The 27667-nt window shown below is 50.1% G+C and overlaps 1 protein-coding gene and 1 pseudogene across 1 annotated transcript; one reads left to right on the top strand and one right to left on the bottom strand.

Annotated features, from left to right (window-relative positions):
- The first annotated feature begins 1299 nt into the window (after positions 1-1299).
- On the top strand, positions 1300-15337 carry LOC149873877 (uncharacterized; annotated as a pseudogene).
- A 5480-nt stretch (positions 15338-20817) lies between these two features.
- On the bottom strand, positions 20818-24302 carry LOC149873876 (C-type lectin domain family 12 member B-like). Its single transcript, XM_090038190.1, has 4 exons — positions 24167-24302; positions 23279-23418; positions 22651-22793; positions 20818-20953 (listed from the first exon to the last, which is right to left on the bottom strand). The coding sequence occupies exons 1-4, from the start codon at positions 24300-24302 to the stop codon at positions 20818-20820; spliced, it is 555 nt and encodes a 184-aa protein (XP_089894316.1).
- Positions 24303-27667: the final 3365 nt, after the last annotated feature.

Here is a 27667-nt window from a genome sequence, read left to right as displayed (position 1 = left end):
TGTAGACGTGCCCACTGATTCGTAAACCTCAGAGCACCCAGCAGAATCTTTTGTAGGAGAGGCTACCCACAGTCACTGTTCAGATGTGGTTCATATCAGAGTGGTGCAAAAGCACCTCTGACACTAGGGCACTGCACCGATTCATAGACCTTGCAGAAAGACAAAACATCAAGAGAGACTGGTAACAATCGGGGCTGCCAGAGCATTTACCAATGCCTCTAGGTCTTGCTCTATTGTCTGTGTTGAAAACAAGAAAGGTTCTGAATGGAACATTTTCCTGTGAATTTCTTGGAATGAAAAGTTTCCATTTTGGAATTGAAATTTGTCTTGTATACAAATGTTGCTCAGGTGTCTGTGAAAAATATTGAACCCAACAAGAAGACTTAAATTAGAAAAACACATCCTTTCATCCTTTTGAAAGTATTTTGTTTGAGCCAAATGAAATTTATTGTACTTGGGATTCTCCAGAAATTTTTAAATAATGTTTTGAATCCTCCAAAAGCTTTTCCCTGAGCCTTTGATTCCAACACAAATCTGAAAAAATAAATGAGGATTTTTATCAACCTTTGAAGAGTTGTGTCAGAATTCTGTTGGTTCTGGATTCAGTGAAATGTCACGTGCTGGGTGACCACTGCCTGTTGTTCAAGCAAGTTTGTGATTTAGGCCCCTGGCAGACATTAATATAATGGGAGGGGTGACTGGTGCCTCCTGAGTCTGGGGGGCACAATTTGTGGGCAGGCCCAGGGGCAGGCCAAAAGACCTATATCCACTCGTATACTTCTGTGCTGCAGCTTAGTGCCCCCCTGCAACATGCCACTGGCCCGCGCAGCAAAAAACTGCAATGTCCTGAGGAGTGCCAAGTCAGGGGCCAATCTCACAGGGGACACATGCCCCCCCTGGGCCCTCCCTACCAGTCGTCTGTGTTTAACAGTGCAATGAGATTTGATCCTGTCAGGGAATCGGGCCCCAAAGGTCATGGTGGGCTGAGGGTGGTATCGGATACAAACAGGCGGGATTAGCGGCGAGGAGTTCTGAGTGGTACGAGACTCATGTGGTTTCAAAACAAGATGGTTTATTACTTACGCTTAGTAGCGTAGGTTGAGATGCTTGCTTCAGTTAGAGTTGTGGCAAATGGAAAACAAACACAAACAACAAAGGGGTCTGTTGGCCCACGGGGTTCCCGAGTGAGCCCTTGCATTCTACCCCGAGGGATAGGTGCGGCTACCCACTCGTTAGTCCCAGGGCTGTTCAACAGCTCATTAAATGGGAAACAAACAAATGAAAACTGTAACTCATAGAATGAAGTACACGACGTGCCGCCAGTCCAAAGTGGACAAACGGATGGTCGAAGAACAATGCCGAGGTCGGATGCCGAGATGATGAGGTAAGTTCGTAGTTGAGATAGGTTGGGATGATCAAAATCGTAGCTGGGGTCGATGCCAAAACAGTCCAATAACCAAGAGATCAATACAGAAAAGAAACGGAATCGGAAAACTAATACGCCGTGTGGAGTTATGAGGAGAAGAGCCGGGGCCTGAGACCCAATCTCTTCCTGTCTCACAGTCCCTGCTAATAACAGCCTCTGTTTCCAGGTTGAGCAGCTCTCTCTCTCCCTTGAACACTCACACACCAAACGCCCCCACCTCCAACGCTCACCACCAACACCACCCCCTCGGTGGGGGCTCGCAGGTCTTTTATAGGAATTTAGTGGCCAATCAAATCGCTCTCCACAAAGAAATTTCTAGTCCAATTATGTCATGCTACAGGTAGACTGAGCATGCGTCTGATTGCTTTCTGTGTGGTGACTGAGCATGCGCAGGGTGAAAAGTAGGTCAAACTTGACTGACAGGCCCATGGGTCACCCAGGGGGCACATGCTGGGCATATGGTGGAATTTTCCATAAGCCTGTCTCTGCTGCGCATGTTCATAACTTAACTCTTGTGTTACCAGCACTTAACTAAAATTTTACTTGGACAGATCCTAACACTCGAATTTCCTGCCATGCTACACGTGCATGGCAGGAAGCACAATTTTGGGATCATGGATCAGGTCACAGTCTTACTCTTTCTATTTGCCAGCATGCAGGCACCTAGCCTTAAACTTGATGCACCGGGGGGAGTTTAAAAATACTTTTGCACTATGAATAAGAAATCAGAAATTCAGAAATTCCCATGACATAACTAATTCTGAAAACTTTAAACTAGAAGTGTAAAAACAAACAGTTCCAAGATTTCTGCTCAAAACAAAGAGATTTGCCATATTGAACTAAGAGTCCATAGTTCGTTTCATTTGCTGACTTGGAAGCCAGAGTCCTTCACTAAAGCTGTTGTTTACCAGTAATAAAACTGCTGATGAGAAAAAACGTACACTGGCATGTAAAATCAAATTAAGAAATATAATTGAAAAATTACCATGAAAACCCTAGTATTCTATGGTGAAGTGAAGCGTGTCTTGGCCTCAGTCTATCCCAGAATATAACTGGATTTGAACCTCCTTCTTAAACTGATACAAATTATTAAAGACACAAGTAGCATGAAAATTTAGGTATGTACATGCCTGAATCCCAGGGGAAATAAGAAGTTCAGAATATAGCATCCCGGCTCCGGTGCGAGATGCACAGGTGTCAGCCCACTGCACCCCAGTGAGCCCAGGGACCCCAGCAGGGACCGCAGAGCCCCTGACAAGCCTCAGCCTGCCGGCAGCTAAGCAGAGGTGTGTGGAGGGAGGGATGTAGCCAGCTGGGAGCGGGCTAAGTGGACCAAGGAGGGTCAAACACCCCCGGCTCCTACTTGGCCCAGCGCCCCAGGGAGCCGTGCGACCCCCCTGCAGGCGCACGTGCCAGGGTAGGGGGAAGTCACACACCTGTTCCTTCCCTCGGTGGAGAGCAGGGACCCCCCCTTAGCCCCTCAAAAGCACTGAGGCGCTGACCGGCCCTACTACGCATGCACGCAGGTTAAAAAGTGCCCAGCAATGGCATAAGCCTCATTAGCATCCTGGCTCCAATGCGACACATGCAGGTGTAAGCCCGGTGCACCCCCGTGAGCCCAGGGACCCCAGCAGCAACCCCAGGACCCCTGAAAAGCCCCGGCCTGCCGACAGCTAAGCAGGGGCCCATGGAAGGAGGGATCTAGCCATCTGGGAGCGAGCTAAGTGGACCAAGGAGGGTCACACACCCCCGGCTCCTACTTCACCCAGCCCCCCAGGGAGCCGCATGACCAGAGCCTCGCGAACAGGTCACGCAAACAGGCGTGCTCCTGAGCCCAGCATGGGAGTTAGCGTGGGAGTTCGTGCAGAAGGCCCAGCGGGAGGGCCCAAGGCCTTGCCTGTGAGCCCCCCAGAGTAAGCAGTCCCAGCCATAGCCAGCCCACCAGTGACACGACATGGAGGGGAACACGCCACACCCCGAGGGTCCCCTCAGGGTCTGTGGCCCCCCCATTGGGCACCTCAGAGATGGCCACCCAGACAGAGCCCATGGTTCTGGGCTCCACACAGACAGAGCCTTTGGCTCTTTGCTGCAGGCGCTGCCTGTCCCTTTTTCAGGCTCTAGGGCCCGAGAGCATGGCCACCTCCCCTTGTGAGCTCAGGGACTGTGAGCAGGAGATAGACTCCTACTGCCAGGCCCTTCTCCCTCGGGAGGTGAAGGGTAGACCACGGTCTCCCTCCATGACAAGGGAGGACACAGGGACCTCCCTTTCTGTCCAGCCACGGGGTTGGACCAAGGTGGTCAAGGGCCCCAGGGCCCGCCGCACCAAGGCCCCTGCCCTGCTGGAGCTTTGCAACAGGTATGAGCCTCTTGCAGCCCCAGCAGAGCCTGCTGAGTTGCCAGTTCGCACAGGCAACACAAAGGACACTGTAGCTACTGCCCTCACTCTCCCCAAGACCAAACGCAAAGTGTATGTCGTGGGAGACTCCATCCTGAGGAGACAATCTGCTGCCCCGACCCCTTAGCCCGGGAAGTTTGCTGCTTCCCGGGGGCCTGCATACATGACATTGTGGAGAAGATCCCTAAACTTCTGCAGCCCACAGACCACTATCCCATGTTCCTCATCCGTGTAGGCAACAATGACACGGCTCGGAGTGCTCCTAGCCGGGTCATGAGGCACTTCAGGGATTTGGGTGCAGAGCTAAAGCGTCTGGGGGCCAGGTGGTGTTTTCTTTGATCCTCCCAGTCTCAGGGTATGGGCTGAGGAGGGAGAGGAGGATACACATAGTCAGCCAAAGACTGCAGCTCTGGTTTCATCAGGAAGGCTTTGGCTTCCATGACCACAGTCCGCTCTTTGGAGAGAGAGGCAGCGAGCTGTTGGGAAGGGATGGCCTCCACCTCTCTCCATTTGGAGGAGGCTCTTCTCAGCTAGACTGGCTGACCTGCTCCACCGGGCTTTAAACTAAGTCCACCGGGGGATAGGGGGACTACTGCCACTGCTGGCCCACCAAGTGGCCCTTGCAAAGCCAGCAGGCCAAGGCACATAAAGGATCCCACTCCAGCCCCAGCTCTGGAACAATATGTAGGCAAGGCAAGAGCCCCCAAGGGGACATTTGCGTGTCTATACACAAATGCCAGGAGCCTGGGGAATAAACAGGAGGAACTTGTTCTTCTGCTAAATGCAAGTAACTATGATGTCACTGGGATAACGGAGACCTGGTGGGACTCCACCCATGACTGGAACATGGGTATAGACAGATATACCCTGTACAGGAGGGATTGAGTGGACAAAAGGGGCAGGGGCATAGCTCGCTATGTCAAGGAAAGCTACGCATCCCTGGAAGCCAACATTGGCACCCATGGTGGATGACTTGAGATCCTCTGGGTTAAATTCTGTGGGGAACATGGCACAGGGGATATTATAGTGGGGGTCTACTACAGACCCCCTACCCAGAGTCAAGACCTTGACCAGAAGTTCACCAGGAAATTGGCTGAGGCCACACACTCCCAGTGTATGGTTGTCATGGGAGACTTTAACTACCCAGACATCTCGTGGGAGGAGCACTCACCCAAATTCGAGCAGTTGCAAAGCTTTCTCTTGTGTGGATGACCTCTATCTGACACAGGAAGTCTACAGGCTGACAAGAGGTAAAGCACTGCTAGACCTTGTACTGGCAACCGGGGATGACCTAATCAGTGACCTAATGATCGAAGGGAAGCTGGATGACAGTGACCATGAGCTGATCACCTTCACCATTTGCCGTAAAGCTGGCAAGTCAGTCAGTAATACAGAAGTCCTTGACTTCAGGAAAGCTGCCTTTGAGAAGCTAAGGAGGCTTGTCAGAGAGGCCCTAAAAGGCCACAACCCAATGAAGAGGGGAGTTCAGGACGCTTGGATGCTCCTCAAGGGAGCAATCCTGGATGTGCAAGCAAAGTCCATCCTGTCTCGGAGGAAAGGAAGCAGGAAGGCACAGCAGCCCCCTTGGCTCTCCAGGGAACTGGTGGAACTCCTGCATCTTAAAAGGAAGAACTACAAAGAATGGAGGACTGGAACCGCCACCAAGGAGAAATACTCTGCTCTGGTCCGGACCTGCAGGGAGCAAACCAGGAAAGCCAGGGCTGCGATGGAACTCCAGCTAGCTACAAATATCAAGGACAATAAAAAGTCCTTTTTTAAATATGTGAGGAGCCAGAGGAATACCAAAGGCAACACTGGACCCCTGCTAAACCAGATGGGGCAACTGACAACTGACACCCAGGAAAAAGCTAATTTGCTAAATGGGTACTTTGCGACAGTTTTCCATCAGCCCCATGGGATGGCCCTGCCCGCTATGGGTCAAGGAGGCCTGGATGAGGGAGATTTCTTGCCCTCCATCGAAGCTGACCTCATGAAGGAACACCTTGACAGGCAGGATGCCTTCAAGTCAGCCGGCCCTGATGGTTTACACCCAAGGGTACTCAGGGATCTGGCTAGCATCATAGCTCAGCCACTTGCATGGATTTTTGAGAACTCCTTGTGCTCAGGTGAAGTGCCCAAAGACTGGAAGAGGGCCAATGTCATGCCTATCTCCAAGAAAAAGGAGGAAAGTGGACCCAGCAAAACTACAGGCCCATCAGCCTGACCTCTATCCTGGGGAAAGTCTTGGAAAAGATTATCAGAGAGGCCATCCTTAACAGACTAGCTGACGGCAATATCCTGAGGGACACCCAGCATGGGTTTGTTGTGGGTAGGTCTTGCTTGACCAATCTCATTTCCTTTTATGACCAGGTGACTTATCACTTGGACAAAGGGGAAGAGATCGATGTCATATACCATGACTTTAAAAAGCCTTCGATCTGGTATCCCACCATCACCTCTTGGTTAAACTGGTTAACTGCGGCCTTGACATCACCTCAATCTGCTGGCTGGGGAACTGGCTGTATGGTAGGACCCAGAGGGTCATGGTCAACAAGAGCCAATCGTCTTGGTGTGCTGTGACCAGTGGGGTCCCACAAAGCTCTGTCCTAGGGCCAATCCTGTTTAACATCTACATCAATGATATGGACATTGGTGTCAGAAGCGGACTCGCCAAGTTCGCCGATGACACCAAACTCTGGGGTAAAGCATCCATACCTGAGGACAGGAGGGTGATCAAGGCGGATCTGGACAGACTCATGAAATGGGTGGACAAGAACCTAATGGTGTTCAACACCGAAAAATGCAAGGTTCTCCACCTTGGGAGAAAAAACCTGCAGCATGCTTATAGGCTTGGTAGTGCTACGCTGGTTAGCTCTACAGATGAAAGGGACTTGGGGGTCATGGTTGACCACAAGATGAACATGAGCCTTCAGTGGGATGCTGCAGCTAGTAAAGCGAGGAAAACACTGACTTGCATCCATAGATGCTTCTCAAGCAGATCCCGGGGCATCATTCTCCCGTTGTACTTGGCCTTGGTGAGGCCGCAGCTGGAGTACTGCATCCAGTTTTGGGCTCTGCAATTCAAAAAGGATGTGGAGAAGCTTGGGAGGGTGCAGAGGAGAGCCACGTGCATGATCAGAGGGCAGGAAAACAGATCTTATGATGAGAGGCTGAGAGCAATGGGGCTATTCAGCCTGGAAAAGCGCAGGCTCAGGGGTGATCTGGTGGCCACCTATAAGTTTGTAAGGGGTGCCCATCAGGATCTGGGGGAACATCTGTTCACCAAAGCCCCCCAAGGGATGACAAGATCGAACAGTCAGAAACTCCACTGTGACCAGTTCAGGCTGGACATAAGAAAGAACTTCTTCACTGTCCCAGCCCCCAAAGTTTAGAACAGACTGCCGCCAGAGGCGGTTCAAGCATCCACTCTGAACACCTTCAAGACACATTTGGATGCTTATCTTGCTGGGATCCTATGATCCCTGCTGACTTCCTGCCCCTGGGGCACGGGGCTCGACGCGATGATCCTCCGGGGTCCCTTCCAGCCCAAATGTCTATGAAATCTAAAAAATCTTAGTGAATATCAAAGTGCACCAAATTCAACAAAAAGATTATTTTTCATCTTCATTGGTCTTCCCCAGACATAAAAAATGGTATATACAACCAGCAGATAAATGCTGGATAAATGTAATACATGCTGGATAAATGTAATACATTGCAGGCACTGTTTGGTGAGAAGTTTTGGTCATTCCCAATTATCAGTTCTTTTTGAAAGGTAAATATGAAAGGCGTCAGGATTGTTTTGAACAATACCATTGGGCATGTCTACACATCACCAGATGGCGATATTAGTACTGTGCCATGTTTTAGTACTCGTTTACGGGAAGTACTAAAACATGGTGCAGTAGCTGCCCATACTACAGTGTACAGGTGGTGCATGGTTAGATTCACTCACCATAGCAGCGTACTATCGCAAAGCAGTACATCGCTATGGCAATGTAGCCGGCAACCATGTGTAGACCCACGTGATCCCTACAATACCATAGTGTGCTGTATGGAAACATGTAGACACACGCATGATACCATTAGCAGGTATGTGTGCTTTTGAATATGCCTAAGAGCTCAAATTTAATTTTTCTCGGTTTGCCTTCCTACAGTGGTCCTTATTAGAGACATGAAGGATTGAAGAAGGACACCTACAAATGTTGAACCTGGTAGGCATAGTTGCTTGGAAAAGTTTACTGTGATTCAAAAAGATTTAAAAAAATATTTTGAAACTAAATCTTCACCTAATTTTAGTTGATTATCACCTCTGCCACACTTAGGTTTTCCCCTTTTATCCCTTGCTCTTCACTGCTCCCTTTTCAGTACCTGCATTGCCATGAGCAATCTGGCCGTCGCCCCAGGGGAAATAGCATTGCCCATCATGAAAACTCAGGCAAAGCTGTCATTTACTGTTTGTCTCATATTCTGACTCACCTTCCTGCCTACCCTGCACTCAGTGCATCAGGGCCCAGCCTCCTCATCCTTTGTCCTCTTTTGAGTAGGGCCTCTGTGTGCCCATGGCAGACAAACTCTGGCTCTATTTGGCCACTGAAAGCTGCTGAATTAGAGAGGAGACTCTGAGCCTCAGGCAGCCAGTCCAGGATGGGGGATTGGAGGCCAGATCAGAGCCAAAAAATCAGACACCAGGGGAATCCCAGCTTTGGCAGCACCAGGCATTGGCTGCAGCTCAGAATTGGGCCCTCATGAGGAGTGTTCACACTGACGGAGGACAGCAGGGCTTTCATGGCTCAGCACCTCTGGAATGAATATTTATAGCAATGGCTTAGGTTGTCCTGAGAGCTAATCTATTTGCTATCATCTTCAGGTAACAGGCAGCAGCACCACGCTACTAAGACTCAGTACAGAGAGCAGTTTTGAACTCTTTGTATCTCCATCTATCAAGGAGTCCCACCAGAAAACCTAAACACCAGCTACAGCCCGAGCTGGGGAAACCACACGCCCTTGTCTGGGTCCCCCTGAAAAGCCACACTTCCTATGATGCAGATGTTGACCCCAAGCCTTTCACAAGAACAAAAATGTTATTGGTGGTGATGGAAAGTGGAGACAGGAACAGGTTGACTACTTTTTGAAAATAGAAAAGCAGGACACATGCCTTCCCCAGCTGCCGACCCTGCCCCACTTCCTCCCAATTTGCCCCTACCCCCCACATCGCCTATGCCCCCTCCCAACACTGTTCCCACGATTGACTTGCAGTAAGCTAGGGAAGTTCCTCTCCACTGCTGCCTGGCTGTTTTCCCAGCCATGTGCATGTGTGGACACACATGCACACATGTGGTACCTCCTGCGACCCACTCCCCCCAGCCCCTTGCAGACTGGAACTCTGCTAGGCTGCAAGGGGAACCCTTGGTTCCCCATGTTTTTCCATAGTGAATGGAAAACCGAGATCCCCGCACATGATACTGGAATGCTAGTTGACTGTATCCAGGGGAACCCAGGATGAATTCGGGGTGGGTGGTCATCCTAAAATAGGATAAGGTTTCAAGATGCGGCAGTACACACACAAGCACTAACAGGCAGCCAAAGCTCCTCCTCAGCTGGTGAGTCTCAATTCAGTACTTTCCAGGCCTGGAATCTGACGACTGGTTTTACCCAAAACAGAAGCAGCCTGGAGCAAGGTTCCCTCTAAGGTGCACACATGCACGGCTGCTTACATGATGGTAAGTTCCTCCGAGAGGCGAGGCAGGAGTGGGAGTGGGAGTGGGAGCCTGGTGAGAGCTCCACTGGTGCCAGGGAACTGCTCCATTCCCCTGCTTCACCTCAAGGACTGAAGAGGCACGTGGCATCAGGGCAGAGGAGTGGAGCATTTCCCCAGAGCCAGCAGAGCTCATGGAGCAGTTCCTCAGAGCCAGTGGAGCCTACACCAGCCCACAGCCTCAGCCTCCATCCCTGCCTTGCCTCACATCAGAGAGTAGCCACTGCCTGCCCCAAGTGGGGGTTTTTGGGCCCTGCGCCTCTGGCCGCAGACAGGCAAAAGTCAGACATCTAACTCCCCAGGTACCTCTGCACTTTTACCTGCACTGCTACATCCCCTTTGCCCCCCACCCCCCAGCCTGTCCTTCACCCGCTGACACCTCCATTTCCATTTTCACTGACTGGCCTTCTTCCCTGCATTGTGTGCCAGGCCAGCCTCTAGCTTCTTTACTATTCCTTCCATCCAGGACCAGGAGACACACCAACTGCAGGTACTTCCTGCAGCCTGACAAAGGATTTTTCAACCCAAAAGCTTCCTAAGGTATATTTTTCTAGCTAGTTTGGTTTTTTTCATAGTAAACATATAAACATAAAAACACAAAATAAGCCATCACACACCATGAGTAACATATATCCAACACATCTTTACTTCTTGCTGTCTATTCCTTTATAAAAAGAAAGGCTCCAAGACAGTTCGGCCTGGGTACCTTTGATGCTGCTGGTGCTATTGGTGTTGAGCCAGCTAAGTTATTTTGACCTGCCGTTGTTGACAGTGGTGGACTGGGATGTGACTGTAGGGGAGGAAGAGCCCTCACAGGGGCACCCTGCCATGTTGTGCAAAGGCCCCATCTACAGGAAGGGCATACCGAAACGCATACACAGTCCCACAAACACCCATGTCATGCATTTTGCCTGCTTGTGGCCAGAGGTGGAGGGTCCCAGAACCCAGACCCCCCTGCACCTATCTCCTTGACAGCTGACAGTCTTTGTGGTCTCAGCAGGGGCTACCATCCCTGCAAATTTCATCCCACTGTGTCTTAACACACACATGTAACATGAGTTTTGCTTTCAGGAGTTTGAGGTGCAGTTTCCAAGAAATCCCTGCACCTATCTCCTTGACAGCTGACAGTCTTTGTGGCTGCAGCAGTGGCCAACAGGCCTGCAGCTTTCACCCTGCTGTGCCTTAACACACACAGTGTCACCCATGTCATAAATTTTGCTTGTCCACAACTTGAGGTGCAGTTTCCCAGAAACCCTTGCACCTATCACCTTGAAACCTGGCAGACTTCATGCCCGCAGCAGCAGCTACCTTCCTGGCATGTTTCATCTGAATCAGCCAAATAACAACAAAGTTATAGATATTTCATTGAATCTCAATTATACCCTATGGCCGAATCTCCGAATCTTTACTGAATCGATTTGGGAGCTCCGAATCAATTTGGAAAGCTTAAGGCCTCTAGTGATTCCATTTGGATTCACAGATTCAGCCTCCAAATCATCTCCAAATCTGAATCGCAATCCAAAGCTTTGCACAGCCCTAATTCCTGGTTATAAGGAAATCTGAAGTGCACCACCACAAACCTGTGACCTGCACGAGATATTGGATCCCAGCACTTGGTTCCATTTGAGAAGATCCAAAGAGCCTGGAGTGAAGTGAGAGTAACAAGGATTCAGGAATGTTTTAATTACTAGGGCAGGAGAAGAGTCTTGCGTTCTTCCTGGCACTGGTACCCCATATGTCAGAGGCTGTAGGGGAAGGGAGGGCAAATGGAAGCCCCTCACACCTTTTCCAAAACCTCCAACCTCCTTTCTTAACACCCAATAGCTTCACATGCCTGGCATGCTGCCAGGGAATTCTCCCTGTGATTGGCTGTTGAGAGCTCTGATGTCACAGTGGCCATGAGTAGATGTCAGTTGCCCTGTGCGGCTAAGTCACAAAGCCCCACAACAGAGTCACCAGGGACACGGCCACCAAAGCCTGCCAATCTGGTTGGGGCCTGATCGCAGGTGGGTCTCCCTCTACCTGAGCCTGGGGCCTAAGAGGAAAAAGTCAAAGTGTGAGTGGGAGGGAGGAGCTGGAGCTCCTTCAGGGGTCCCCTCACCTTCTGCTTTGGATGGGAGAAGAGGAGGTAGGTCCTGAGTTGGCCTGAGACTGGAGGAGGGTGGAAAGGAAAGAAGGAGGAGACAGGGAATCTGCTTTGACTGCCTGATGATATAACAGAAGTGACAGGCTTGGGAAGGCCACAGCATACACTAGTCGCACAGACTCAGATTTTTACCTCCATCCAAGTGTCATAATTCAGAGGCCAGTATTTCTTAATCACTGCATGTTAGCCTACACCCAACTATTCCTTCACCCATCCACCAGTCTCCATCCGTCTTAATCTCCCTTGTACCTGTCCATTTCAGCTCCTCCCTGTCCATGCTTATGTCACCTCCTTCCAGCTATCCATCCCATCCTGTCACATACCTAACTCCACCACATCTAGTACTTCTGTGTCTCCCTGACCTCTAAACTAGCCTCCTCTCTGATTGCATTCCATCAGAAATTCAACAATCCTCATCTCTCCATCTGACTATCTCTTGAATACTCCAGCACCAACATCTCCTTTTTAGACATGATGTTCAGTATCCAGAATGGTAAAATATAGACCACATTATAAACAAACCCAAAGACCAACATACATATCTGCACAGAACCAGCAATCACCCTATATACACCAAGAAAGCTGTGATATACAGACAAGCCCTCAGATACCACCGAATTTACACTGGGTGCAGAGAGCACCCAGGATTGCCACCTCACCAATCTTAAAAAGGCTTTCATTCAACAAGGACACTTCTCCAGAGAGATTGATAACACGTTTGCAAGAGCCACCTGGATACCATGTGAAGAACTGCTGCAGTACAGAAGAAAAACCCCAATGAATCGCATACCGCTGGTTATGACGTTTCACCCCTCCCTCACACCCATACAGAAAATCCTCACACAATTGCAACCCATTCTAGAAGGAGACACGATTCTTAAAAAGATCTTCCCAGAACCACCCACCCTAGCCTTCAAACAAGCACCAAACCTCACTAACCTCATCACCAGAAGCAAACTTCCTACAGCTCAAAACACACCGAATGGATCCAGACCATGCCATGACAAGAAATGCAAAACCTGCCAACATATCTCCAGCACCCATATAATTACTACACCCCACAACAGAACCATCACCATTCCTGGGTCCTCCAGAAATGTAATATATCTCATCCAATTCACCAAATGCCCAGGCGGAAATTAGGTAGGAGAGACCAAACAACAACTGTGCACCACAATGAGCACACATCAGAAATCTATCACAGACAAGAATACCCAATTACCACTGGGAGCGCATTTCTCACAAGAAAACCTCTCTCTCTCCAATCTCTCAGTCCTGATCCTCAAAGGAAACCTACAAAAATTTCTCACAGATGAGCCTATGAACTTCATTTCATCAACCTCCTGAATACAAAAAATCATAGACTAAATGTACACATTGGATTTATGACACATTATAACCTGCCTGACATCTGACTCCCCGGGTACCTCTCCATTATTTACCTGCTACATACATCCCCCGTCTCTCTCCCCGCCTGTCACTCACCCACTATCTCTTCAGTTTACATCTTCACTGACTGCCTGTCTTGTATACATACCAGCCCAGCCTCTGGCTTCTTTACTATTCATTCCATCCAGGAAGAGCACACACCAACTGCAGAGGCTTCCTCAGCCTCATGAAGGGTTTTTGAACCCAAAAGCTTGCTAAGAAATTTTTTTCCAACTATTTCAGTTGGTCTAATAAAAGATATCAGATCGACCCAAAGAACCTTGTCTGCCTAGATATTTTAAGTACGCTATACAACAAGATTGAGAGTAGGTTCAGGCTAGACACCAGGAGGCACTACTTCACAGTCAAGGTGTCCAAGATCTGGAACCAGCTTCCAAGGGAAGTGGTGCTGGCTTCTGCCTTAGGGGTCTTTAAAAGAAGGTTTGATAACTACCTAGCTGGGGTCATATGAGCTTAAACTTACCAGGGGCCATATAAGCCCAGAATTCATTCCTGCCCAGGGCAGGGGATCGGACTTGATAATCTGCTCAGGTCCCCTTCGACTCTACATCTATGAACCTATGAATAACACAGAGCAGTAAACAAAACACAATACAGAAGAAGTCAGACACAGTCAGTCATATATCAGAGAAGAAGAAGATATATATTCTATTATTAGTTACACACACAAAAACATTTTCCAGCACAGGAAAAATTAATATGAAGCGTGATGGAAAGACAGGTGCCAGGTCTTCTGGCAGGAGAAGAAGAGGAGCTAGAGAGTGTGGGTGGAGAGCTAGAGCTGCAAGTTCCACGCCTTCCCCCGCCCCCAAAACACAGATGCATCCTCTCTCCTAGCGGCCATGAAGCTTTTGCTGCCAGTGGAAGCAAGGAGGTGGGAGTAGTATCTGTCCCTGCACCTGCACCACCTCCCCTAACTCCAGAAATAGGCACCAGCAGTGGACTAACAGTCTCCTCCACCCCAATTTCATCTCCCAGAGTGAGCCTCCCACTGCCAGAGGAGGAGCTGGATCTGGAACCAGGGGACCGGAGCACCCTAGCAAAAGAAATTCTGGGGACCAAGGGGAAATCTGACTTTGTGCTCCACACCCCTCAAAGTTCCCCTAGACCCAGGTCTCCTTGTCAGGAAGGCACCTTGGAGGAGGTCGTGGAGGCAAGTGGCTCAGCTGAGTCAGCTTCTCCTGCAGTTGTGCCTCTGCCTGCAGAGGAGAGGGATAAGGCAGGATCCCCACCCTCAACCCGGAAGCTGGGGAATACTGTAGTGTGTAGTCATTTTGAGGTGGCAGATGACCCCAGTTTTGCTATCTGTTGGCCATTGGCGACACATAGGGAGTGCACGTGGGTGCACAAGCACCCCCTGAGCACAGTGGTGCACCTCTTGAGAAAAGGCACTGTCGACACTGGCGGTGCCTGCGGACAGTTGCCATTCGCCACTTCTATCCCCGGCCCCGCTCCCAGCCCTGCTGCCGACAACACTGGTGGCATCTGCGGATGGTCCATGATCTGGTGGCATCTGTTGGTGCTCACCACCCCACCCCCCACCGCTGACAGTGCCAGCAGTATCTGTGGGCGCTCCCTGCTTACTGCTGCCACGTTCCCACCATCGCTGCCATGCTCCCACCACCACCAGCACTGCCCTGCCTCACCATGTGGCATTCATTCTGCCAGCACTGCCAAAGGTAGATCAGCCAGGGCAAGGAAGTGAAACACTTTACTACCACGGCAATGCTGCTGCATCTCAGGAGGCAGCACCCCCTTGCCCTTGTCCCTCCTTAGCCTGGCACCAGTGGGAGCATTCCCAAAGGGAAGTCCTGCACTCACTTCAAAGCTCCCATCCCCCCAAAGCAGAGGCAGGCTCCTCTGGAGCGGCTGGGGAAAGCTGCAGACAAAGTGGGGTGCGTTGCAAGGGCAAGCGAAATCACACAGAGCATTGAGGAGATGCTTACTCTGAATAGCCAGGCCTTCTCCTTAGTTGAGCGGCCAGGGTTCAGGTGGCTCATGGCACTCATGGCCCCATCTTACCAAATGCCTGCATGCACCACCCTTAGCAGGATGGTGGTGCCCTCCCTGCATGAGGCATGCAAGGAGCATTTGAGGGAGGAGCTGTACAGAGCAGAGCTGCAGGTCGCCTTCCACTTCACCTCCAACGTCTGGAGCAACTGAAGTGGCAATCACACCTACCTCGCCCTCACAAGGCACTGGTGCAAACAGTCAGGGCATCGGTGGGCTCTCCTTCAAGCTGAGGTGATGGGTGAATTCCACATGGCAAGACAGGTCATGGTGGCCATGAACCACATGGTACAGAGGTGGTTTGTTGGGCAGGGCAAGCTCACTCACAGGTTCATGGTCACCGACAACGGGGCCAATATGTTCAAAGCTGTCCATGATGCCAGCTTTACTGTTATCTGCTGTGTGGCACACAAGCTGCACCTCATAGTCAGGGATGCCTTGGAGAAGGAGAGGGCTGCCAGTGATGGTGCTGTCACTACCACCCAGCTCATTTCAAACTGCAGGCTACTTCCACCCAGCATCAAGGGGGGCAAAATGTTGTGGGAGAAACAGGCAGAGCTGACCATCCTATAGCACAAAATCATGCAGGATGTGGAGACTCAGTGGAACTCCACATACCTGATGTTGGAAAGGCTGGTGGAACAACAGAAGGCCAGCCATGAGATGGCCTTGCTCAGACAGATTGGAATCAGCGGTCCCCTTAACAGATCTGAGTGGGATACCATCTCCCAAATCTCGGTGATCCTGAAGCCCTCCTTGAAGCCCCTGAGGCCCTCAGCACTGCCAATGCCCTCCTTAGCCAGGTGATCCCCACAATGAAGGAACTTGAGAATCAAATGCAGAAGTTCCAGGGGATCAATGTTCCTGGCTGTGGCAAGCCACTGTCACCAAATGCACTGAAGGAGGGCATCAGGAGATGACTAGATCCTTTGCAGTCCAATACGCTCCACATGCTGGCAGGCATGTGCAACCTGAGGGTAAAGGGGAGCACGTGCATTAGCAGCGCCATAACCCTCAATCACTGGGTACAGGTGCTGGTCAACAGAGTCAGAGAGGCAGAAGGGCAGAGGTGAAGGGATGTGTAAGGGGGGGATCCTCTTTCCCATGCCAGCACTACCAGCACCAGCACCAGCCAGTCTTCTCCATGCCAGCCACTGCCAATGTGGACCAAGGGCATGGCTTTTAATGCTGGGGTCCAGGTGCACCAGATCCCAGCCTTGGGCAGGTAATGCCGAGGCTTTGGTGGCTACCTATCTCACCAAGGATGTGGAGCCGCTACACTGAGACCCCTTGGCCTACTGGGCAGCCACAGCCAGACGTGGCAGGTTCTGGCCACTGTTGTCCACCAACCAGTATTCTGAGTGAGAGGGTGTTTATCACTGCTGGGGATGTTGTGACACCTCAGTGCACCTGCCTAGATCCTGGTTTGGTGAAGAAGCTGGCGTTCTTGAAAGTGAATCTCCCGCTGCTGGAGTTCATAAATTTCATAATTTCATAGACATCAGGGCTGGAAGGGACCTCAGGAGATCATCGAGTCCAGTTCCTCAAGCTCCACCTGCACGTGGAGTGACTGCCACCTTCCTCACTCCGTTTGCATCTATTTCCATTTTATTTTTTACACCATTTACTGCCCCACTCTCAGAGCTGGAGGAGGCACTCACAGCATCACCAGCTACCAGGGGAAGAACATGTCCCTGCGGAGGTCCCAAGCCAGGAAAACTTGGAGGTATGGGCTGGGGCTATGTGGATGGAGGAGACCCCAGGTCCTGGGCTTGACCACTAAAACTGCTCTCTGCCAGGGTTGGGGAAGCCTGGTGGGACTGCTGGCAGCACAGCAGCCCCCAGAAATTCCAGGACCAAGGATCCCCTGGTGAAAGGCAGGTAGGGGGTGTGGCGGGCCAGTAGGGGGCGTTCCTGCGTTGAGCCGCCCACCTCCCTGCGCCCGACCACCTTCCAGGCTCTGAATGCCTCCCTAGGGGCGCCTTATGCTCGGCCGACCCCTCTCCCGGAGCACACTCGCTAGTCTGGGGGTAACGTCACCGCCACCACCCCGAGAAGGGACTGTCTCCACCCTGTGTCCTTGAGGAAACACAGGCCTAACAGTCCGACGGGTACTCGACCCAGTAAAGGCACTTGGGGCACTTCCCCAAGTCAGGGGCAAAACGTAAAGTCTCCCTTAGTCCACAAACCTAAGGGGTCTCTTAGGCATAATTTAGACCCACCCCTCAAGAAGTCTCCCACACCAGTCAAAAAGGAGAACTTTACTGATTACAAAGGGTAGGGTAAACTAGGGTACAGGATTGAGCAATATCTTAGAAATCCTAAAGAGCAAACAGTCTGGCTGAGGTAGCCTTTTGATTACGCATCTGTGTTACTGCCAGCTAAATATCGAATCAGACTGAGTAGCTTACTCACAAGCATCTTCCAAAGGCTGGTGAAGTTTCCCTTTGGAGGCAGGCAGTTCCTTGCTCATGAGTTTTGGGGTGAGAGAGAGCTAGTTTCAGATGGTAAAGCTCCTCTGTGTCCCCCGCATGGCTGCTGCTTCACCTCATGGCCGAAGAGAGACCGCCTCCTAGAGACCTTCTTTCTCCTCACTTCTATGCCCTCAGCACCCGTGGGTGAAGGGCATCTGGCCCTGCAATTTAAAAAATGTCTAGCCCTTCCAGACGATCCCTAACTACATCTGTACTGACTGAAGGTCTGACAGAGCTATCCCCAAGATTTTCCCTACCTCTGTTAGATGGGATGTCCCGGTCCCTGTTCAAGAAAACTGAGGCAAAGAAACTGTTAAAAATATCAGCTTTCTGGTCTGGCGTAACCACAATATTACTGTTGTGTCTTGCAGGGACCCTACATTGCCTGGTGCTCTCTTCTTGCACCCAATGTACTTGAAAAAGGCCTTTTTGTTGTTCTTAATCCTGGTAGGTTTTCCTGATTGTTGGTAGGTTTTGTGTTTTGAGCTGTAGGAAGTTGACTTCAGTTCTGGTGACAAGGTTTTGTTGGTGAGGTTAGGCATAATTTAGACCCACCCCTCAAGAAGTCTCCCACACCAGTCAAAAAGGAGAACTTTACTGATTACAAAGGGTAGGGTAAACTAGGGTACAGGATTGAGCAATATCTTAGAAATCCTAAAGAGCAAACAGTCTGGCTGAGTTAGCCTTTTGATTACGCATCTGTGTTATTTCTTACACGCCTTATGGCTGCTGCTTCACCTCATGGCCGAAGAGAGAAAGATATTTGGGTGGAAAGACATTTCCCTCCAGTCTCTCTCAAGCTGAAGCAGAGTGAAGTTGCACCCCACATCTCCTTCGTGCTCAGCCATGATGTCAGTCCCAGGTATGTAGCCCCTCCAGAGGATTGTGCTCCATTCACTAGGGTCTCTCCCAGGCACCTGCTCTATGTTGGTACAACCCCTCCTAAGGCCCTTTTACTTGTGCTAAACATGGCTTGGTGCCCAAGTTCTCGGTAGGAGACCCTGTCCTGGGAGAGAGAGACATTGCAAGTGCCTGGGCCCCTACTGCACTCTGTCAATGAGGACTAGAGAAGATCTGGATGCTCAACAGGTGAAAGACACATTATGTGACCCATACTCTGGAGGGCTGGGCTGGGGTGTGGTGAAAATACAGGATTTTCATACCCCCTCCCCCACTGATGTCTGGGCTGCAAACCACCTTTCTGGGCCCCTGGCTGCCTTCGAACCTCTCAAACTGTCTCCATACTCTGAACCTCAGACTTGGACCACCCTGCCCAGTCCCTGCTTGCTCCTGTTCCCATTTGCTCCTGTTCCTTCTTGGATGTCCTGACCTGGATCATCCTCTTTCCTTGACCATGGCCTCATCTCACTATTAAGTTTGATGCCTGACTTTGACCTTGGCCTCTACTCTTCTCCTCCATTAAACCCGTGACCAAATACGATCCTCTCAGACTGACCATCTGTGCCCCAGACACCCCTTACAGCAGGAAGCCCTGGCTGCTGCTCGGAGATGTGCGGCTCCTGACCACAGTGTGGACAGAAAAGGGACCTGCACTGACCGTGGAGTGGACCTGGGAGGCTGCTGCCAAGACCAGGGCGATGATGACAATAGTGAAGCAACTGGACACAAGTGTGTACAACACAGCTGCTCCTCTGAGCCAAATTCTTTCTTATGAAATAACCAGACCAGCATCTCAGACCCCTTGGGGAGGATATTTTATGCACTATAACAGACTCTGAATTGCATGGCTTTCAGTGACATTTGTGCCCCAGTGCCTTTGGGTTACCCTCAAAACCCATGCCCTGATGCTCCATAGTTTGGACTGGAGACTAGGGAATCACTGGTAAAAAGATTCAGATTCCCACAATGCCAGGCAGCATCCACAGGACACCCAGCTGCTTCCTTCTTGCAAAGAGTCACAGGGCTTGACAGGCCTGAATTCATATCTAGAGCTTAAATGTAAATCATCCCAGTTCATGTTGCTTGGCCCATGCCTTTGACTTAATAATTTCAGGGCCTCTCGTCAGCACAGTGACACCAGCACTGGAACAAGCAGCATCCTTGGTGCTCAGCCCTCCCCCTGGATGCTGAGGGGAGACACAGCGTGTGACTGGCATCCAACCCCCCTCAGAGCAGGGATGGACTCTTTTAACTGCACACCATGTGCTGGGCTCAGCAGGAGCCCCCTCTGCCCCACTAAGCTACTGCACAGCACACAGGATCAGAGGTGCCTCCTGCCCAGGAGATCTGATCGCTGCTGTTTTCTCAGCACCACGCATTTCCCCAGGCCCGATAGGGAGACCAGGACAACAAAGGCCAGATGCCATTGCTGGCAGCAAGTGCCCGCATCCCCTTTCCAATGCCACTCCTGACCCAAGTACACCCCACAGGTCCCTTTGCAGCAGGAACCACTTCTGCCATCAGACCCGCCAAGGCATACACACCCATCCCTGACCACCTCACCCCCGATACTCATACAGATGGACGAGGGATGGTGGGAGATGTTTTATTTGCAGAACCAAAGCGAAATTCTTGTAGAAAACAGAGACTATGGAGTCTCACCAGGAGATCTCAAAAAAGCCCAGCCCTCAGGGCTCCTGCAGTTCAGCCGGACCAGACTCTTCCTTGTATAAAATAGGAGGCACCTGTGCTTGGGGAGGGCAGTCACTGGGGATTGTGGGTGATATCCAGGGGCCTGTGAAGTCCTGCTCAAGCCATACAGACCACTGCCTGCTGCTTGTGGTTGCTAACAAACCAAAACCCATCACAGAGCCTAGACAATAATATGTGAGGGAAGTAGGATCCCGTATCTTCTAGCTCCAGCAGATGCAGCTGGGCTGTGGGGGACAGAGATTACACATGTCTGAAATGAAATACAATGAAATTATACATGTGTGAAATGATAGGAGAGGCAGAAAGAGTTGAGGATTATTGGTATCTATGCAACATCCCAGAGTGCCCCAGGCTGGTAGTACCAGGGTCCCATGATGTAGTTCAGGTCTCTACTAATCTCCCAGCAAATGGCAGCACAAGAACTCAGGCTGTTTTCAGGGGGTCCATTTCATTTCTACAGCTACATGTACCCCTGTCTGCTAAAGTGATCTCCCACATCACTGATCAGTCCCTGCATCACCTATCTCCGGGTCAACACACTTCTTTTTATCCTGCTGCTTTAATCTTCTCACAAATGCAGAATCGAGGTTCTTCACACCTGCCCAGCTTAAATAATGCACTTTGCATATACACACAGCCACCACCTGCATAATTTCCATGCCTGGTGTCCGGGAGCTGAATCCTACAATGAAAAATCACAGTTTACAATTCAGAACCATCCCCCCAAAACCAGCGCACCATGACACTTGACCAGGAGATCTCTGCCCTGGTTGTACTGACAGCAGGGGACACTGAGGAAACAGCCTAAAGAAGGAAGGGAAGAGATACTCAAGGCTAAATGTGTCAGTGGAAAATCTCCCAGCACAAGACCCCCGCACTCTCATGGCACATGGTACAAGACAAGTTGTGGTCAACCCTGTTTGCAGACCAAACTTCACATAAGGAAAACTTTGAATTTCCAGGAAGTCCACCTGGAATCAAATCTGCAGAATGGAGTTTTTTTACTTCCTTGCCTACAACTAAATAGTGCTGTCAGAGGCATCTCTGACACCCACACTCCCATATATTATCCACAGACTGCACAAGCACAGACACTATCTACCAGGACATAAATTACTGTATCACGTGCCTCTCCCGGGTATCCTTCACTTGCAATCCGCCAGCCTCCCCTCTTCCCACTAACCCATCTCCCAGGGCCCCCATGGATCTGAAACTGCCAACCCTTGAGCAATCTCAGATGGCTGCTCTTTCTTGTGGTGAGTTGGTCTGCAAGAGACATGGGAATGGCCCTTAATGTGGACAGTTTGAGGGAAGGAAAAGCAATTTTAAGGCAGAGCGCAGCTGTCATAACTCTTCCAGCCCTGTGCTCTGTGATTTATGAGCTAGTCAGTCTCCAAGCTTCACAAAGATACAGTAACTAGTCCCTGGACACTGCTGAAGGTTTCCTATAACCCTCACATTTCCTGTAACCCACATCAGTAGTATAATTTGGGGTGAGTGATTGAGGCACCAGCCCTGTAAGCCAACTGAGAAGGATAGTCACAATCCCCCCTGCCCTTGCTGCAGTTTGTGCCCCAGCTGCAAGAGCAGCCCTATGGTGCTCTTCTTGCAGCAGCACCTGGGAACAGACACCCTGCTGCTGCTGGAAGAGCTACGACTGAGGCCAGCACACTGCACTGCAGTGGCGGCAGCAGCAGTAGCGGCAGCAGCCAAGGGCTGTTTCTGAGTCCCTGCCATGGGTAAGGCTCCTGAGCAATTCCACCACCACTCCCCACAGAGTTTGCCAAGGATGCAAACTCTGCTTCTTATGCCTCGAACACACATCTCTAACCCAAGAAATGGTGGATGGCAGGGAGATATTGAATAGGATACGGATGCTCCAGAAAGATCTGGTTCAGTGCTCTCCCTGTCTAGCACTGCCAGAGACAAGGATATTGGGCTCGGTGGACCTTCGGTCTGACCCAGTACAGCACTTCTTATGTTCTTAAGGAGGGATGGGGCCCTCATGCTGTATGAGCTGAGCTCAGCAGAAAGTCCCTCAGAGGCTGATGGACAAGTGCCTTTTCCACACATGCTGTCCTCAGCCAACCAGTGCCTTGTCCACACATGCTGGTGCCATGTGTCCAGCTGCAGCCCACAAGAGAGAGGAGTGTGACATTGCCTTTCCCCCCCACCACCCGACTACAGGTGTCCAAACACCTGGGGCCAGTTCTGACTTGTGCTGTGTGCTGGGGCCTTTCACTCACTGGGTCTGTGGTGTAGTTCACAGCACAGTTTAATGGACCTGTCTGAGACCCTCAGTCCCATGGGGAATCACACCCAGGGGCTTGTGCTGCATTTTGCTGCAGAATTATGGATACCCTAATGACACAGACTTACAGGCCAGGGGAGAGAGCTGTGCCGTCCGCCCAGACCCACTTCTTTGTTTCAGAGTTGTACGACAATCCAGTCCAGAATGGGTAGTAGTACTGAGAGCTTCCCCGATATTCAGAATAAAGAAATGACTCCGTGTTGATGAAATCCTACATGAGAACAGGTTTAAATGAGAAAGAAAGTGAGATGTCTCAGGTTCATAATTGCACCGGCAGGGTGTCCCAAGTTCCCTCCACAGGGTCCCTGAAGACCTCTCTGTAGAGTTTATCTCTGTAGACAGGCTTCATATCCTGCACCTGCCTAAAGACCTGTGCCAGTGCAGGCATCGTGAATGTCAAACACCCTCCAGGTAGTGCTCTAGTACCTGTCACACACACACACAGCTAAACAGAAACACGAGACACAAAAATACAATTAAATATATAAATGTACAAGCCACCCACGGATTCGTTTCCAGTCACAGAGATCTCCAAGGTGTTTTGCTCATTCACAGACCGCCCAGCACTCGCAGGCCCACACTTGGCATTACATGGTCAACACCTGGTCACTGCAACCCAGCCCCAGGGCCCGGCTCCTAGCTGACTCTGGTCACTCGCTGATTTGCATCAATATGTCAAAAGTAACATGGCCTCACCCGCTCTTCTGGGCTGTCAATCGTGAGCAGGCTGGCAGAGTGAGAACTGCAGGAGGATTTACACTGCGCCCAAGGTCTCTTTTCAGGAGAAAAAAGGTAGGACCTCCTCTCGCTGTGACTCCACCTTTGCAGACACTTCTCTTCTGGAACAACACACACCGCGTCAGCTCACTGCATTCCCTGACTGCTCCCGTGCTGGGGACACTGCCATCAGGAACAAGGGAATTTCACACCCACCATGTTCCTCCACTTCAACTGTTTGCATCTCATGGGCCCTATGGTGAGGAGAGCTCCTGCCCTACATCTCAAAATGGGAGGGACCTTTTCCATCCAGGAGCACAGCTGCTGCCATGCAGGGAACACCACGTGCTGGCTTCTCTGCTGTCTGTGGGACACGCCAGGCCCGCCAGAGAGCCACCAGCATCTTGGCTGAGGCCAGACCAATCCCTTCAGCCCAGACTAGACTAAGGAGTGAGAGCTTGTCCCTAGTATGGAAGGTGAGCAGGGGACAGGAGCACCTTTCCGAAATTCAAACAGAAAGCAAAATCCTAAAAAATCATTAAATCAAAAACCCAATTTGTTTTGGGTATGCATCAATTGAACATTTCATTCATGTAATCTGAAACATTTCCATTTAATTTGGATTATTTTTGTCCTTCTTGACTAGTTCTTTTCAATTTTGAAGTAAAGTACCAAACCAGGAGAGCACAATCTTTCATTTATGCCTTTTCAGAACATTTTTTTGATCCTTGTGGCAGCACCAACATGGGGATCCCTTATCCAAGGCCCACACATATTTGGTAAGAAAAATAGCACGTTTCAGGGCCAGGGCAGCCCCACATGAACTTTTGGGCCTGTCCTGACAGCATCTCCCTTCCCACAACTTACCTTTCTCAGGAGGTTGATCCTGTGGCCTTCCTGGAACACATGTCTTTGGTTCTGGACAAGACATCGGACACTGGATGGGGTTTTCCTTCTCTTGGCTCAACTGTGTGACTGAAACATCAAAACAGTTCAATGGCATCTGCTGTGCTTCAGGCTTCAGCAGAAATTTGTAGCCATAACGTTCTCTGTGTCATGGTGACTCACAAGTCCTAGTTGCACTCCATCAAATGGTGGAGTCATTTTCCACTAGGAATGTGATGATTTTTCAAATTCAGCCCTTCTAAATAGTCTCCCGCCAGCTTACCTTCCAACCCACTTTCTTAGCTTTCCATATAGAGGTGTAAAAAGTAACCAAGGCCCCCAGACTCCTTAGATGTTTTTGTCTTAGAGGTATTAGAGTTAGAGCTGCACAAGCTTACAGAATTGCCTTTGGGGCTGCCATGGTGCTGTATAGGGTGGTGGCCATCAGAGAAAGACAGTCCAGTTATCCTCTGTCCTCTATTGATATGAAACCGGACCCTTTATGTCCTCTATTTTTCTCTAGAAAAGAAAAATAGAGGACATAGACGAGTTGGGTTTCGTATCAATAGAGGACAAAGGACAGAGTACCAGAAAACTGGAATGTCCTCTGTGATGGCCACCCTAGATGTAGCTGCTCTGGCTTCTAAGTAATGAGACACAGAGGTATTTCATTTCCCCAGAAAAATATCCAGGTTTTAACTTTTTGTCCTGATTAGGAATGAAAATATTTCCAAAGCAGAATTATTTTTTTCTTTGCAGGAGTGAAATGTGATCCCTGCCCAGCTCTAGTAACATAAATCCAAAGTAGTCTGCCTACAGAAGACCACACTCACTGCACAGCATCTGCTAAAGAGCTGAAGCAGCTGTGGAGGGAGTACTGGAAACTACAATGTTGCTGTTACGTCAGAGCTTCCAGACCACAGTGTCAGTGCTTCTGTCCAACATGACCCAGAGCAGGCTGTAACAGTGATGAGGCTTGTTCCCAGCTAGCACAATGGCAAGAGTGACCACTACACCCAGCCAGGAACGTTTGCCAAAATTATTTCTTGAGAGCAAGTTCAGTGTCTGCAAAACTAGCTAGCATCTTCTTGTGAGGAAATTTCAGTTTCAGGTTTTTGCATCAGGAAGATCGTAACATTTCTGTTTGTTGAAGTGAACTGAGTTAGTATCTGTCAAATCAGTTTGGCATTGAAGTCAGAGGAGCAATGGGTAAAGATGATCCACCGGAGGCAGGAAAAGAGTCAGGGCTGCAAAGGTTTCCAGGACCCTGCACAGCTTCCTTCAGGTCCTGCCACGGGGCTGGATCTCAAGGGCTTCCCTGAGTGCAGAATGCTGAGGGATCTCATTCCTGTAAGACACTTCCTGCCTGGGACTTCATGTCCTGATCTGAAATGAAGTAACTCTCCAAACCACCACTTGTTTTTGCACATTTTCAACTTGAGGCCCTGGCCAGCTCTCCCTGCCATGGTTTGGGAGACTCAATAATGGTGACAACTACCAGAAGAGCCATAGAGGCTACTACAGACCTGCTGAGATCCTCCCCACAAAACTCCACGGTGCTCTCCAACCAGAAGCACTGCACTGGTTGCACTCAGCATTGCACTCAGCCCATAACAGAGATCTACACCACAGCCCAAGCTCATATCTCCAAATGAGGCATCTTTTGAAGTAGCAGCCCACAAGTAGGGATGTGCAGTACTGAAATTCTGTTTAGAAAGTTCACCAGGAAAAGATGAAGTTTCCATGTACAAAAACAACTTGGATTTTTCCATATTAAACTGCACTGGAGCTCCATTTTCTAACCAGAAGCAGCAGGGCTCCAGGCCCCAATCTTAGCTGGGGTTAATCAACCTAGCTCTAGGGAGTCCAGCAGAGTGAGGCCCATTCACATCAGCTAAAGGTCTAGCTTAAAACAGACGTGTAAAAACTTGCAGAAGATATAGTAGCTTAAAATAGAAATAGCCAGGTATGCAGGAGTACGCACACACGTTGCACATGAACTGCTAAGGGGATTGAAACCACTAATAGTGGAAACAACTCTGCAGCAGCAACATCAGCTTTTAGACCAGTGTCATCGCTCTGACCCAGCACAGGCTACAGCTGTGGTTAGTAGGCCTGTGTGAATAGGGAATGATTCCATCTGGATTCAGATTCAGCCTATTCAGATGCCAGAGATTCGATTCAGAGATCTGAATTGTTTTGTCGATTCGATTTGGCTGAATCGCTTCAGAAGATTCAGAGCCAATTCAGAGCCAATTCGGAGATTCAGCCATAGAATATAATGGGAAATTAATGAAATATCTATAACTTTGTTGTCTTTTGGCTGATTCAGATTAAACTTGCTGGGATGGTAGCCCCTGCTGCAGCCATGACACGTGCCAAACTTCAAGATGATAGGTGCAGGGTTTTCTGGGAAACTGCACCTCAAAGTCCTAAAAGCAAAACTCCTGTCACATGTGTGTTAACCCACAGTGGGGAGAAAACTGCAGGGATGGTAGCTGTTGCTGAGGCCACAAAGGGGGCCTTTCACAAGGACAACTCAGTAAGTCATTTCCTCCATCAACATTGGTGGACAAGGATGCCAAAGAAGCCCCCTCATGCTCAAGGTCATCCCCTGGGGGGCAGATGTCCAAGCTGGGGTGGAACTGAGAGGGATACCACTCCTCGCAGTCAGAATCAGAACTGGATACTTCCTGGGTCACAGCCGGTGGGTTTTTTTTCTTGAGGTATATTCTCCCAGGGTGATGCTTTGGGCTGAGCCATACAACTGCCCCAGCTACTCGGACACACCTCCCTTACGGGCAATAGCATGTTCCTATGCACAACCCTCACGTGTCCAGGGCCCTCTTCCAAAGCGATCTCATATGCAGGCTGTGGCAGGAAGCCACCTCTGTTTCTCCCCAAAAGCCCTGCTCTGTGACAATTTGGTTAGGATGGGCCCTGCAGAGGGTACACACCTTACCCTATCACTTCAGGTAACATGAGCTGGATACGTTCCTGAGGGAGGGGGGAAAACTGTTCCCTCTGCCTATGTGACTGGTATCACATACCTGGGTGAGGGGCTTGGGCTCCCTGGGGAGCTAGGAATTGCCTGTCTGTCCAGCAACCAGTGATGCATTTCAAATAGGTTGGCTGACAGCCAAAAGGTGCTGGCCTCCATTGGACCAGGTAAATGAGGTCGTAAGGGCTATATCAGTTAAGGACTGCCCAGGAGGAGGAGGCAGCAGCCATGAGGAAGACTTAGAGAGAGAGAAGAGCTGGACCATCTGAAACTTTCTCTCTCTATCAAAACTCATGATCAAGGAACTGCCTGCCTCCAGAGGGAATCTCCACCTGCCTCTGGATGATACTTGTGAGTAAGCTACCTGAGAGCTAACTAGATATATAGCTTGCAGTAACTCAGATGCATGATCAAAGGCTACCCAGCCATGCCAGTTTGCTCTATGGGACTTCTCTGATATTGCTCTACCCTGTACTCTATTC

This window comes from Crocodylus siamensis, chromosome 1 (genome assembly GCF_052110815.1).
Source record: "Crocodylus siamensis isolate JL-2025a chromosome 1, ASM5211081v1, whole genome shotgun sequence".
Classification (NCBI taxonomy): Eukaryota; Metazoa; Chordata; order Crocodylia; family Crocodylidae; genus Crocodylus; species Crocodylus siamensis.
This window is presented reverse-complemented; position numbering and strand designations above follow the sequence as displayed.